The sequence below is a fragment of the Garra rufa genome, chromosome 2, assembly GCF_049309525.1.
Source record: "Garra rufa chromosome 2, GarRuf1.0, whole genome shotgun sequence".
Classification (NCBI taxonomy): domain Eukaryota; kingdom Metazoa; phylum Chordata; class Actinopteri; order Cypriniformes; family Cyprinidae; genus Garra; species Garra rufa.
Window position 1 is genome coordinate 28,328,871 of NC_133362.1, and position 15,775 is coordinate 28,344,645.

General features: G+C 36.5%; 1 protein-coding gene across 1 annotated transcript in view; it reads right to left on the reverse strand.

Moving 5' to 3' along the window:
* Positions 1 to 4,352: 4,352 nt before the first annotated feature.
* Positions 4,353 to 15,775, reverse strand: part of nrg3a (neuregulin 3a) — a 426,896-nt gene continuing 415,473 nt past the window's right edge. The window contains exons 8-9 of the mRNA XM_073834062.1: positions 14,938 to 15,117; positions 4,353 to 7,420 (exon numbers count right to left, since the gene is read on the reverse strand). Coding sequence (XP_073690163.1) covers positions 6,853 to 7,420; positions 14,938 to 15,117 — 748 coding nt within the window. The 3' untranslated portion in view covers positions 4,353 to 6,852. The remainder of the gene's footprint in view (positions 7,421 to 14,937; positions 15,118 to 15,775) is intronic.

Here is a 15,775-nt window from a genome sequence, read left to right on the forward strand (position 1 = left end):
CTGTTGACCTTTGTGACAGCCGCATGTTTCAGATGGTATTCACGCTCTGCTTCGATAGCCTGACTCTCTCAGTGCATCAGGGTCTGGCGTTCCCCAACACTTCAGGGACTTTTCAAGGCTGTTGAAATGAAATCCTGCTTCTTCTACACCACACAACCGGTAGAAGACATCTTACTTGACAAAACAAACAAAACAACTTTCCTCTTTCCAGACATAAGTGTCTGTTTTCAGTAATGTGGAGATGCTAAAACATATTTTTCTACACAGCTACTCTGTATGTTATCTTTCAAAATTCTCAAGATGTCAAACTCAATTTTACACAATACTATTATAAATGTGTGTGTCATTGTCAATGTATCATTGTTGCTTTTATTTTGAAATGCTTTTACTGACTGTTGAGATGATAAACGATAAGATGAACGTTTATCACTACCACCAAAATAATGTTTTTTTCTCTCTTATTGTGAACCATAGTGTGCACCAACAGGACGCAAATAAAAATGTGATGACTTAGATGGCTGGGTAGAACATTTACATTCATTGAAATTACACTACTTCAAATTACTATTATTTTTCTCAGTCGCTTTGGCACACTTTTCAAATCATCCTTAATATTGGCAAACCAGGTCTTACAAAATTAACCATGGTTTTATTATAGTAAATGTGTGGTAAGTATAGTGAGTTTTGGCATATTGATCACCATTTTTATTGTAAGTATAGTAACCATTTTTTTGTAGTAAAACCATGGTTAATTTTCATAATGGAGTAAGCGCACTTGAAACTATTTGGATTACCTGCAAAAGCCTGTCATTAGCCACTTTCACGCATATGTGACCCAGGGCCACAAAACCAGTCATAAGTGTCAATTTATCATCTCAATATCTCAAAAATGATCTGAAAGCTAAACAAAAAAACTTTTCATTGATGTATGGCCTTTTAAAGTTGTCCTGCAATGCATATTACTAATTAAAAATTAAGTTTTGATATATTTGAATGTTTGAAGGGGTCTTATGATGTTGCTAAAAAGAGCATTATTTTGTGTATTTGGTGTAATGCAAAACACATTATTTTCCACATACTGTACATTATTGTTGCTCCTCTCTGCCCTGACTTTTTAAACGCCTTGATTTTTTGCCAGCTATCCAGTGCACTGTGATTGGCAAAATACCTCAAGCGTATGAAGGAAATGTTATGTCCCTTATCATGTTGTGATGTCATTTCCCGGCGCGGCGAGACAGAAACAAGAAAACCCATTATAAATGAGGCAATTGTTGCATACAGTGGGGACATAACTACTGATTATAATGACTCATACTGTCTTTTTACACATTGCATTGCGTTGTGTCACGTTACATTGCGCTGCATAAACATAACACCATGTCTGCATTTGCGATCGCAGAATGAGAAACAACAAGCACTAACGTTTCTCTACACTATTCAAAACTCGCGTTTGAATAATCAGAAGCAAATACTTACAGGCCGTCAGTCAGAAGCGCAGACTTTCCTTACAACGTTGGAATTGCCCCACTTTATAGCCTTAACCCTTTGTGTACAGCTGGCATTCTAAGCTGCTCTTCCAGGTTCAGAAAACAGTTCTCCATGAAATGCACATCACCCACTCAAATATTTGCATTGTACTGTTCCGGAACAGTGTTGTAAATATAACTTAACCACTGATTTCTAGTTGTGTCCTCATTTGGAAGGCTAAACAAAGTAATTTCGCTTTCACAATGAAACACACTGCGTTTCCACAACATGGCGGCGGCTGCAACAATACTACAGCCGGTAAAAGTTACACCTTCTTTCTATCCATATACATATGGGCAGTATTATGCAAATCTACCCATGCCGTGATGTGAACAAGTTGGGGCGTGTTTGAACAAGCCATTTTGGGAGGCATGGCAGTGAGTCTTAACTTTTATAATATATATCTTTTTGGATTTGAGACTTTAAGCTTTGCAACTTTACAGATCTTATATGCACAAATGGCTTGTAACACTCCAAACACAAAGTAAAACAAGAAACCGCATCATATGACCCCTTTATTACAAAAATGAAATCATTTATATACCCCTCCATGGTTACAAATACAATGCCGGGAGGCACAGCAGCTGTTTGGAGGTTATTGCCAGTTGAGTTAATGAATTTACCAGACTTTACCAGTAATTTGAACGGCAGTGTTTGTGTGAACAGTGTATTTATGAAACTGCACTTTTTCTGTATGACATTTATCAATTTCAACAGTAGAAACTTATTACTCATTACTGTATTTGGGTTATTGATTGCAAGAGACTAGACAGGATTCACAAGTATACTACAGGTGGTCTGACAAATTATAGTGTAATGTGATTGCAATACAGAAAAGCAAAAAACACAAGACTCTTGTCTTGATCTTTGTACACGTTTGTGTTACAGTATGTATCTGAATCAAGTATATTTATTATATAATGTAATATACTTTATTTTCTTTATTTCTTTCCATTTACATTTTTCTAGACTCCTTTTTTAATGGTTAATTAAAAAAGTATTAATCAAAAAGCATGTCTAATTTAATTGAAATCATGAAACTTTTCACAATTCACTATTTATTCAATGTTTTATTTAATTAATAATTTTTTCTCAAATTCAGTTTTATTTTTACCAAATTCTGTGTTTTCCATTAATTTTCTGGATTCCATTTTAATGGTTTCATAAAATTGTAATAAAAGCATGTGTAATTAATTGATTTTATAAAGAATTCATTTAATCATTTTTTTCATTTTTTTTCAGAAATAGTTTTTTTTTGGTAACTTGTTTTTTTCAGGTAAATATTCCTTAATAATAATGTTTTAATAATTATATTAATAGTCGTAGTAGTACTATTAAATAATATATTTCTGTCATAGTTTCTGCAAGTTAATCCAAACTTTAATTTTAATGGGTTGCTGTGAAGTTTCTGTTTGTGTATGATATGACAAGTTTTTCTCAAATGAAACAGTAAAATGCTCATGAAGTGACTCATTCTAGAGATTGTTTGTGTTCATGTGCTAATACATTGAGGCTGCAGAGGCTGAAAACACAGTGAGCGCCACATGCTCTTCAGTATGTGTAGTAAACGAAACCGCGCATCTGCGCCATTCATTCAGAGACTCCGAGAAAATGCAGGATTCATATTTAAGTAGTATTTTTGCGGCTTTATATTCACAGACTCTAGTCTATAGCATGTTTTGATTTATGTGTACTGACCTGTTTTTGATTTATTCATCCATAACTTGGCAAATTCTGACATTCCACATTATACGGTAAATTTTTATGAGTGGATTCCGCGATTCTGTCCGCATTTTCTGCATCACAGAGGGACCTAAAAGTGCAAATGGACTACTCATTATGAAACATTACAGTGAGTATACAGTATTACCGTAAAGTGCACATTGTTGAATCACCTGTTCGGTCTACAAAATGCTTGAAATATTGAGGAAACCTTGGCTGTTGTAAGGTCATGATTTAGAACATGGTCCACAAAGGCCCACTTATTTCTTTGATATTATTTCTATGTCCTTGTCTGTTGTACCTCCCAAATCTTTCACCACACATCCTTGCTCCTCTTCTTTTCAACCTTGTTTGTTTCCTTCTTGTTCCTGCTTTGTCAGAAATTGTAACAAACTGTAAGTTGTTATATCTATGTCACTGAAAAAATGATTCATTGGTAAGTGGTTGCAATCAATAGATTTTAGCTACATTTAAATAAATTTTGTTGACTAATTTTTTAATTTTTTTTTACTTAAATGCAGCTAAAATAAACTGATTGCAACCACCTTAAAAAAAAGTGAGTAAATTCAATGAATCATTTTTTCAGTGAAATGCACCTCTATTATAGAGATATTTTAGAGAACAGGTTGATCATTGAACACTTTAAATTCCCCTTAATTACCGAAATTCAAGATTTACCTGTGGAAATCATTAATTCAGGACACAACTACAAAACAACAACAACAAAATATGCACTGAACTAATGCCTAGATGTTTTGTGGGTTAAGACTGTTCAACAGAGCCAGTATAATATATTTTGATCAACATGACAAAGTAGGAAACTACAGACAATTGTATATAATTGCATTAACAACCAAAGCATTGGCAATTTGTTCAAAACAACGAGAAATTGCTTTTCTGATATGCACAAGTGACTAGATGATGTGCTGGTTGAACGTATTTTTGAGAATTTCAACTGCAATCTGAGAAATGTACAAAAGTGACAAAAACTGTAATAACTATTAGTTTAGCAATCATATTAGAATGACACTATTTTAGGCTGATGATATTTATTCATTTAATTAGTTAAAAAACACTCGTTTATCATTATTCAACACTGAAGATTCATCTTTATTGAAAAAATAAAAAAATGAACTAAATGAAAAGAAAAACTATTTCAATTGGGAGGGCAATAATGCAGTTTCTCACATACAAGAATGAACAGAAATTTCATTTCTCGATTTCGAAATTGCACATTTAAGTACACCAAGGGGCTGTTATAGAGAACCATGAAGTTTCGGTATCAGTTTGTGCTCGTGTTACACCTTCTTGCACAGTTGCAGCTTGCGCATCCTGTCAAAATATGTCTTTCAATATACCATCTTCTGTAATCAATTCATCGTCACATACCTTACATTCTGTAATAATGACAGCATAAATTACCATACATTGTAAATACTGTGCAAAAACATAATTTAATATACTTAAGCACTAGTGTACAAAATATGGTCTAGCTCTAAGAAAATATTCTCACACCATTTCAACTGAAAATGAAGAGCTTTAACTGATGGACAGTTTATATATCTGCTGTAACGACCTGGATATGAATTAGTCTGCCGTTTTATAGATCACTTCGCAATGAGGTATCATTGTTACATGTGTGGCATTTCTAGTTATTTACCGTATGCGAATCAAATGAGATGCACAAAATGAGCATAGACAGAATTTGAAAAGGAAAAAAAAAGAAAATCATGAATGCTTATACTAACAAACATGGCATTTTTGTTGTTTTAGAAAAGAAAATGTCACCAGTCTACCAACAGCTCGTATCAAACTGAAGCCCCTTTTCACTGACAATAAATAGTTGCAGTGTGATATTATCACTATTCAAATGTAATTAGTTTGATTAAGAAAAAGTGTCTATCTATCAGATAGAATCTAGTATGTCTTTTCCTTACAGCAATATTGCCACATTACTTCTGATGCATGATTATCTTGATAGATATGCCACCACACTGCAATTCACTGATGAGGTCAGTACTTTTGCCAGGGGAAGGTGTTATAAGATCAAGTTCTTTCTGCCACAGGCTAACCTTTTACCAGGAGATGTTTAATTTCATCTTGGCCTTGAGTTATGGCTGGCACGGTATACACAACCTCTGATGCAGGACAAACGCAACACGCTTTAAAAGTAAAACCAAACTACAGGTGGCAGTCTTAAATAAATGCTTGAGGAGAAACAACAGCACGTAAAAAAGTCAATTCAATATAATGCGGCCATTGAACATTTCTAAGAAATGGGTCTATCAGGACTGATCTATAAAACTCAGCAGACCACTCATGCGTTTTGATACCAGGATTTGAGTTGAAATCAGTAGATGCGGGTCAATTATAAGGTTTGGGGTTTTTGTATTAATCATTGTAACTATCATGGCTTGGTTCTGCAAAACAATACCATCAACATGCACAATTGTGTGAATTGGGGGTCATAAAAAAACAAACTTAAAACAAAACAAAAAACATTGGAAACAAAGAAACAGCTTCACCAAAGATTCATTGTTAATTTTTCTTTCTTACCACATTTGGTTGTTAATTCACAGAAATATTATGTCCCGATTCAAAGGTAGCATACAGACTCATAGTGACTGCTGCTCCCACCCACCTTCCCAGAAAGCAGCAGATAATTCCATAAGAACAAAAAGAAAAAACCACAAAAGCTCCTTGTGTTGGCCAAGCCGGCTCTCTGTTATCCCGTGCAGGAACCCCCTCGGTCCATCCAGAGAGGTGCGGACGGTCTGTTTGTGCATCTCGGGTGGTGTGCAGTACAATGTGCTCTGTTCCATTAGCTTATCTTTACTCGTACCCGAACCCAAATGAAAAAGTGAACGCACCGAGGCACAGAAAACAAAACGCAGATTGCTCCACAAACGGACGGACACATCAAATTCTTCCAATCGATGTCTTGGAGGCAGTGCTTAACTATCAGTTACCTCATGCCTGGATACGATTAGCGTTTAGAAGTTGAGTCCAATTGTAATCCACGTTCCACTGTTTTCAAGGCAGATGGAGCCATATTCCTTGGCAGGGTAGAGGACAGTGACTGGGACGGTGATAGTAAACACAGCTGCTGCAGGTGCAAAACACAAGATCGTGTGTCGGACAAGCTTAGCTTGACTAGAAATGAGTGAAACGAGTGGAAAAACTCCTTTTTTTAATATATTTTCTTTTTTGAACCACAGAGCATTGAGTCTTTAAGGATGTGGAGCTGATACGTTACAAAAGAAAGTTTCTCATTCCCATATTCCTTTTTTGTACTTGGTCACCAGTTTGAATTCATATATTTATATCCATTTATATATATTTATGTATATTTTATACAGTTAAAAACACCATGGAGATGACAGACTATTTGGTTTCTTTTTCTAAGTAGAAGTTTCTCCTTAAATAAATGCATATAAATAAATTATCTTTTCACATGTTCGAGACTGTCACTCTCCCACGCTTCCACCCACAGCAGGTCCTCAGAAATTCAAACGTAGCTTTCAGCGGTGTCCCAAATTTGGCAGAGTATTCTGAAGCCCCAAGACACACGGGACATTTGTGGCTAGTCCTGTCCACCACTCCTCATTGGCCAGGCTTTGTGGCATCTTTGTGCGAGTCTCTGGGGCTCACTAACTGAGTCTCCGTGGGCCCAAAAGAGGCCACTCCCCCTTGTCCACCCCCGTTTGCTAAAAGGATGCACACAGTCTCTTTGGCCCCCTGAGGGACGGAGCTACTGATGTCCTCCTGTTTCCTCTGGGCATGTGCTAGCGCTCTGAGCTGTTCCTGAGCCTCGTCGAGTAGCGAGGCCACTTCCTCCCGTCTACCAGCCGCTCGGTTGGAGACAGTTACGTTGGACGGTTGATTGACAGACGAAGCATCCGCTGTGCTGTCCAGAGGACTAGAACGGCTGCTTCCGTCAGTGGGAGTGGTTTGCATACACGAGACCTCATCCTGGTAGGAGTGGACAGAGGGGATGATTGGGATAGAGCAGGGACGGTAGGGAGCAGGAGGACTTTGGCTAGGGCCGCCCGACCTGAGGCTCCTAGCGCATCTGTGGTCTAAGTGACTGCTCCAAGATTTTGAGGATTGTGAGGCTTGCATATTGTAAAAGGAATCCTGATGTAGGTCGTTACCTGGGCCAGAGAAGTTCCTGCAAAGAAAGAGGAAAAATGTCAGACTGAAATACAAAGAGATTACAGAGAAGACAGGGATATATTGAAATATTGTTTGCTGAATCTCAAGAAGGACGGATACATATTTTGAAAGCCGAATAAAGCTCAAGTGTGTAATTTCTGCGCCTGTAGCATCAACAAACAGAATTGGAAAATAATGATTGGTTCGAACAGGTTACCAAATACTCTGTCACTCCTGTCAACAGCAAAGTCCCTTTTCAAGGAACGTCAGTTCACTTAGCAGACGTATCGTCAACACCTCCAGGCAGCTATTTTGGGCATCCAAGACTTGAATAGGGAAATACTGAACTCTCAAAAACTGCTCAGCAAATTCACATTTAAATATAGCTGCAAGCAGCGATTACCAGGGTTCAAATGCTTTAAGACATTTAAGCACATATGAAATAAGACATTACATATTATTTAGCAAGCCTGTAACCACCTAAATCAATTATTTAAAAAAGCATTTTTGGCAAATCCTGGTAGTTTACCATAGAGATATAATGTTTTGTAGCATTTATGACTGTTATAGCACCAGCTGTGGTCCGATCTCCATAAAACTTTTTACCCCATTATAGCTTCTCAAAGGGTAATGTTTTGATAATTATTGACCTAGAGAGTCCAGAGAATTGAACTGCAGTGTTTTTTTTTTTCTTTCAGATTTAGTGAAAAACTTAGGACAAGTTCACAAAAGTAGTTTTTTTTTTTTTCAAACATTTAACAAAAGGTTTGATTGACAGCATTTGGAAAGTCATTTGGAAAGGTCTATCATATGATACGAATATTGTATATGTGTGAAGAACTGCCCAATATACAATCGTGAAAATACCCTTGAAAATGCCCTTGAAAATGCGAGGGCCATGAGTCAAACAGGTCTACCGAGTTTTGTGCCGATCGACCTCCATTAAGTTTGTTTAATAGGTGTTCAAAGTTCATCGGCCTATGGCTTCCATATTTGTGAGATATGCAAATGTCCTTTTAGGCACTTGTGGCACTTTGGACCAAGACCATGCGTTTTCACGCTAATAGGACAAAAGTTTTTATGTTTTTTCCCCTCTTATAGACCTTTTTCCTGAACACGGAAGTAAGTCCGACTCTTAACTGAAAGAATGCTTTGCATTTCCGGTCTGCATTGTTTCTAGTCACATTAGGGTATATTCCGAGCTAATAAACTGATGTTAAACCTATTCAAATGTTTTTAAAAAGCACATGGCTCCATAGCGCCATCACTTGGCAATGTCGCAATGACCGTCATTTGTCAGTGCCTCACTTTCATGAGTGTGTAGATGACACGAAGCAGCCGACGTTAGCTACATTAAAAACAGTTGGACGCTATTTGAATGGGTTCCTATGGAAACCGGAACAAAAAAGCATTCAATCTGACGTTAGAATTCGTAATGGCGGCGCTCATCGTTTACTCAGGAAAAAGGTCTATAGTGGTCTGCGCTATATAAAGCTCTTAGGAGTTATGAGTGATTTTGTACTTTTGATAACTGTAGCACAATTTACAGTAATACAAATGAACCAACTTGATAGTACAGTGTTACCATTTGTCAGTCAAACAAATAGGCCTGCCCCAAATTTGCGCCATTGGTTGAATCAGTGTTGCTATTATTGGGCAGGTTGGGATGCTCAAACAAACAGGTCAGCATTTTTTTGCTGTACAGAGTCTGTTGTGTACACCTTTTGTTAACCTATGAATTGCTTACTTATAGCTCTCTGCTAGGATACAAGAATGCATTTCAGCATATAAAAACAATAATTTGACTGTCTCAGCAAAGCAGACACTGTGTCTTATAATGTCTGACATCATAAATGCCAACATTATATGGCATTCTTAACGAGACATAAAGCAATGCAAGGATTTTTTTTTTTTTACATGTTGAGGCTATTTAATGTTGAGGAAATAAAAACAATTACTACATACTCAGGTATCTCAGGTTATTAGCTTTTCAGCATTTATTTGATCTGGCTGGTAGCCCAGTGTCGTCTCAAACTCATAATCGTTCAGTTCAGCTAGGTATTAGCTGCTTTCCTGATTCAGAACTTGCTTCTCCCATGGCAGTCATTCTTAAGTTAATCTTCTGACGATTTGCATGCAAAATTCTTTTAAAAGGGATGAAAGCAGAAGTTCCATCCAGCCAGACCTTTGGTAAACTAATCTCTCAATTTAGGAGCAATCGGTATTGTTCCCCTGATTCATTATCTTTGTGTAATAATTCATAATCCCTGACAAAGAATGGCCTTTCTCATTGCATCAATATTTAACCAAGCACTGCTTTTTCTGATAATGACCGAGTCAGAGTTAAGCCTCAATCAAGGGGAGGCAAATTGTCAGATTCTATTTTCTATAAAACAGATGACAGCACTGTCAAGTATTTCAGCAGGCCATGGATCATCATTCCTGAAATATCAAGACTTGGAAACAGTTAAGGATGCATGGATTTAGCCTGAGTTTGTGAGATTTTGCATAAGATTAGAGATCATAATTCAATAAAATGCGATCATTTACTGAAACCCTCAATGTCAATAAAAAAGAGAGCTCTTTTGAAGGCAGTTAGAAATTCATGTGATTTTAATGAAACTCCTGCTGTCTGCTGCTGTGCACGTCTCTCCAATGACCCTTTCTCCACCTCTCCTCTAGTTGCACATATGCGGACCTTTGATTATATGACAAAAGGTCATTTAGGGATAGGTTTCTCTCAAAACTACAACAAACAATACTGAAAAAGTGGGAAAACAACAGAAAATATGTATTGACTTGTGATTAAAATGTCCATTCAGAACTAATAAGTACAGACAATTTCACAACTCAAAACAATGCAGAATAAACGGTTCTGCTCGTAAATTAATATATGTGACCATGGACCACAAAACCAGCCATAAGGGTCAATTTTTTTAAATTGAGATTTAATCATCATCTAAAGGCTGAATCAATAAGCTTTCCATTGATGTATGGTTTGTAAGGATAGGACAATATTTGGCAGAGATCTGAGGGTGCAAAAAAAATCTAAATATTGAGAAAATCGCCTTTAAATTTGTCCAAATGAAGTTCTTCGCAATGCATATTACTAATCAAAAATTAAGTTTTGATATATTTACAGTGGAAAATGTACAAACTATCTTCATGGAACATGATCTTTACTTAATATCCTATTGATTTTTGTCATAAAAAAGAAAAATCAATGGTATTTTTTGGCAATTGCTACAAATACATGCATGCTACTTAAGACTGGTTTTGTGGTCCAGGGTCATATATATCAATAACCTAAAGCCACAAACTTGGCAAATTCTTCTTCAAAACACAAAACAAAGGCAACTCTGCTCCTAACAACAGTCAGTCAATCAGATTAAAGTCTTGCCAGATTGAAAGAGAGATTGTGGTCTTATATAAATGTAATGCTCTCTGCATCTCGCAAAAAGACAATAATAGAAGATAATTTCCTTCCGTTTTAATTGTTACAGTGTAAAAAAGCAGGAAACATCACATTTGAGGGTTAGCAGGTAACATCCGAAGAAATTATGATTTATAACCTTATTTCCTGCAATGCTGTTGTTCCTCATTGTATCATGTAGCAATTTCAGATACCTGCATTAAATGAATTAGGCTGAAAGGAAAACAGCTCGAAGGGTGTCACTGTAGTGGAATATATTCGGGGCATGTTTTGAGGTCCTGTATAATGAACAGCCCGCATCTTTGAAAGCCTCATACTGAAAACACACTAATGAGCAAACACTCGCTGTAAGAGAGAAATGCAGCTCATGAGGTCAGGCTTTAAAATCCGAAATCTAGCCTTGTTCACTGATCAGATAGGAGGTACATCGCAAACTGGGAATTTAGGTTCTCCAACTTAATATGAGTAAGCAATTATGAAATGTTGTCTGTATACTTGCTTAAGCACTCAGCTCAAGGGAATCCAGACGACCCAGAGGGGGGTTGACAGGTACCTTTCTATCTAAAAATACTTGGAACAATAACACCGTGCGAAATCTGTTTCCTGCGTAAGCCATTTTAGTGAGATAACAGCAAGCTTTCTGGGACAGAAGGAATGAGACGGCCAAGATTTTTTTTTCTGCTGTCATATGCAAAACAGTTCTATCTCTGTCTCTCCCTCCCTCTTTTTTCTGTCACTCCTCTCCTGTCTCGCTCCCACTCTCTCCTTCTCTTTCCTGTCCCGTATCCCAGCCTGTCTCTATGGTAACAGAGCTCTCTCCGGCAGAGGAATATTCTTATGCAGGCTGGAAGGCTGGAAATAGGTCAGTGCTGAGACCCTGTTGGAGATTTGAAGGCGAGGTGGAGTCTTCCACACTACAAAGCCATCCTGTATAGCAAACGAGGACTAACTGGGCCAGGATAGCCTATAGTGTGGGAGAGTTGATGGCTGGCCCATTCTAGCAAACTCATCCAGGACTGCCCATTCCATTGATATATCACTGGCTGTTTAATTGGCTATGACAGTGTGGTTTTTATTAGCTGTGCTGCTCCTGGAAAAGGCAGCACTCCCCAGTGCCCTCCTGTCTCAGTGAGTCATGCCTGCATACAGAACTTCAATAATAGAGCTCAGACAAGCTCGCTTGTTGCTCCTGCAGCCAGCATAGAAACAAAGGCATATGCTAGCCACTGAAAACTTGGGAGCAATTATGAAACAGGCTTTATGGCAAAACTTGGGAGCAATTATAAAACAAGCTTTATGGCACATACACAAAACTATCAAATATATACTCTGAGTAAATGTATTTTATCATACACTAAAAAGTCAACCTTGGCAGTGACATAACACCAATCTTGGAGCCTCTTTTGAAATCATGAGAAGTTTGCATTGGGGGTTGAATTAGTTTTCCAAATGGTGATAAACAGTTATGTTATTTTGACAAATTTGCCCTTTCCCAAATACTTTTCCCTTTATTTATCACTTTATGTGTTGATGTTTATGTGTATTTTCTCTTCATCTCTTTAATTTTTTTTTTTTTTTTATTAAGGGTATACCTGACTGTTACAGCAAGTCCAAAGCTGGTTATGGTCTTGGACATGTATACTTCATTTAACTTATAATCACTCAGTAAAGATTTGACTATGTTTTTTTAAGCGTCCTGTCGCATCATTCTTATCAATTTGTCTTTTTGAACAATTAGTTGAAACCAGATTGGAATTGGGTCTTAAGAGTCAATTGTTGTTTTGCTTTGTTTGTATCAATCAACCAACCAATCAATCAATCAATCAATCAATCAATCAATCAATCAATCAATCAATCAATCAATCAATCAATCAATCAATCAATCAATCAAATCAATCAAATCAATCAAATCAATCAATCAATCAATCAATCAACCAACCAACCAATCAACCAATCAACCAATCAATCAATCCACTTGAAAGAACCAGCTCACACGAATCAGTTGTTTATGAATCAGTCTAAAAACTATTCACTACAAAGAACCAACTCATAATTATGGAAGCATATCGGTAGCAATATTTAATTTAAAATGCGATATGCAAAATGGCAATGTACATTAACAGTCAAAAGTCTCTTCTGCTCACCTAGCCTGCATTTATTTGATCCAAAGTACAGCAAAAACAGTACAATTTTGAAATATTTTTTACTATTTAAAATAACTGTTTTCTATTTTCACCATCATTACTCCAGTCTTTAGTGTCATATGGTCCTTCAGAAATCATTCTAATATGCTGATTTGCTGTTCAATAAACATTTATTATTATTATTATTATCAATATTTAAAACGTTTGTAAAAAAAAAAAAAAAATCAGGATTCTTTGATAAAAGACTCAAAGATCAGCATCTATCTGATCTTTTGTAACATTAAATACTATACCATTCAAAAGCTTCGAGTCAGTATACATTTCTTTTGGAAAGAAATGATAGAAATGAATACTTTTATTTAGCAAGGATGCTTTAAATTGATTAAAAGTGATGATAAAGACATTAATAATTTGACAAAGGATTTCTATTTAAGATAAATGCTGTTCTTCTGAACTTTCTATTTATCAAAGAAACCTGAAAAATTCTACTCAGCTGTTTTCAACATAATAATAATAATAGTAAATAGAAAACAGTTATTTTAAATAGTAAAAAATATTTCAAAATTGTACTGTTTTCACTGTACTTTGGATCAAAAAATGCAGGCTTGGTGAGCAGAAGAGACTTATTTAAAAACATCTTAGTGTTCATAAACTTTTGACCGGTAGTGTATTTCTCATTTAAATTTTCCCATACATGTTTGCAATGTTTGGTGCAAAATGAAATTGACTTATATAATTTAACTTTGCCATTTCCCACACCAGTTATGATAAGTAAATAAAAAAATATTTTAACACCTTATAAGTTGATCAATTAAAATGAAACTGTTTTTCCCCAATTAATTAAATATATTTAACATGTCCAAGCAAAATTGAACAAAATGATCATTTAAATGCCTTTTACGACACTTGCAAAATGCAATTGAATTTTCATCATAATTTTGATAACTGTAGCAAAATGCGAAAAAAAAAAGAGAATTCCAGAATGCATTCTGAGTGAAAGGTAGCAAAAGGTTAGCAAAATGGTGATGTAAATGTCTTTTATTTTTCTTAAGTGTTTTCTTAAACACTTAAGACGTTTAAATGACATTTTCTTTAAATACCCTGTGATCAGTGTAGTTTAAGTCGATGCGGATTTGAAAATGCATTCTGTGCCATTCACGCCCCCAACCTGTCAATCATTACATCAAGACAGGGCTTGCGTTGCTTTGTCTGGGGTATTTTCAGAATTGATGCCAAATGCAGTGTTAAGGCCAAGGGAGGGAACATGAAGAAGTCAGTTCTGAGAATTTTAGTTTTATTTCCATCTTATATTTTATTGCTCTCTCTAGTTGATTTTGCAGCTCAATAGAAAGACATTTCATGTCATTATCTTTTTGACACGTAACATTTTAATTGCATCATGCTGAACACAGACGCAGTCACATTCACAATTCAGATATGAAATATCATTTCTTTTACTGTGACGCACAAGTTTCAGAGGTGGTGGTATAGATTGAGCAGCGGGGGAGCAGCGCTGTTGAAAAGCGGTCCAGGAAACACTGATACACAGAAACAAGCAAACAATTAAATAAATCTTTATATATTGAACTTGGAGAAAACATCTTGTCTTGAATTCAGATCTAAGATGCAGCATGAGGAACAGAGAGTAAATGTAAGAACGACATCTGCCTTGGGGGTTGTGTGGCAGAAGTGGTTGTTTAAAACTACAGATTGGCTCATAAATCAGAGGACAGAGAGGAGAGACAGAGGGGTCCTGGTAGTGTCACTGACTCGGACTGACTCACAGACACCACTCTTTGCATGCAATTTTCATTGCATTAATGCATCCCATCCCTCAGAGAATCACAAACTAGAGTTTAATCCATCGGGTTAATCCATTGGCTAGGACTGTGCGTAAGCATTAAATAATTAGCATTAAGCTCATTGACCTGTAGCAAATAAATGTGCCTAACTAACCTTCTCACTGACTCCCTCTCTGAGCTGTCTACTTCCTGGAGATGTTGGTAGGCAGGACCAGAATCTCTTGATCCACCAATGGCATTGAGACATCCTCTGGTTATGGGGGGTGTTCTGCGAGATGCAGGCCGAAGAGCAGAACGACGACTCTGATCTGGACTATGAGAGAGGGAACCGCTTCTGTAAAATGAAACACACAATATATCACTCAAGGATTTCTTGATTTGTATTTTTGTGTTATTGCTAGGGTCAGATCCCCAGATTGATCCCCAAGGAGAAAAGATACAAATCTGACAAGCGCATGTTTACTGAGGGATACATAATAATATCCTGTGGGGCTTGATTATGCTAGAATTAAAAGCATCAGAAAACAAATGAATAATAATACCTAAAAACAAACTGTCTGTGGTTTGTTGATTTTTTTTTTGAGAGGAAATCCTAAAAATAGCACAAAGCAAAGCCACTATACTCAATCTGATTTCTCTCAGAGATTTTCTATCCCAGTCCATGGCATTCTTATGGTATAAATGCTTTATACTCTCACTTTCTCTCTGTCTCCGTCTGCTGTGCTGAATGTTTTACAAAGCAAGGGCATGTTTTCATAAAGCTGACTGAATAGACACTGGAAATAAACAACACTCAGGAATTCAGACTTTAGTCTACACACCTGTGGACTTCATTAAAAAAAGAACAACAACAAAAAATGACTTACTAGATATATTTCCTCTATCATTAAAAAATGGAGCACATTACCAATGAGTCACCCTGTTCCCAATTAGATATTTATGTGATACTGCTAGGCAAACTACGGGTAGATGTTGTACATACGTTTCCACTG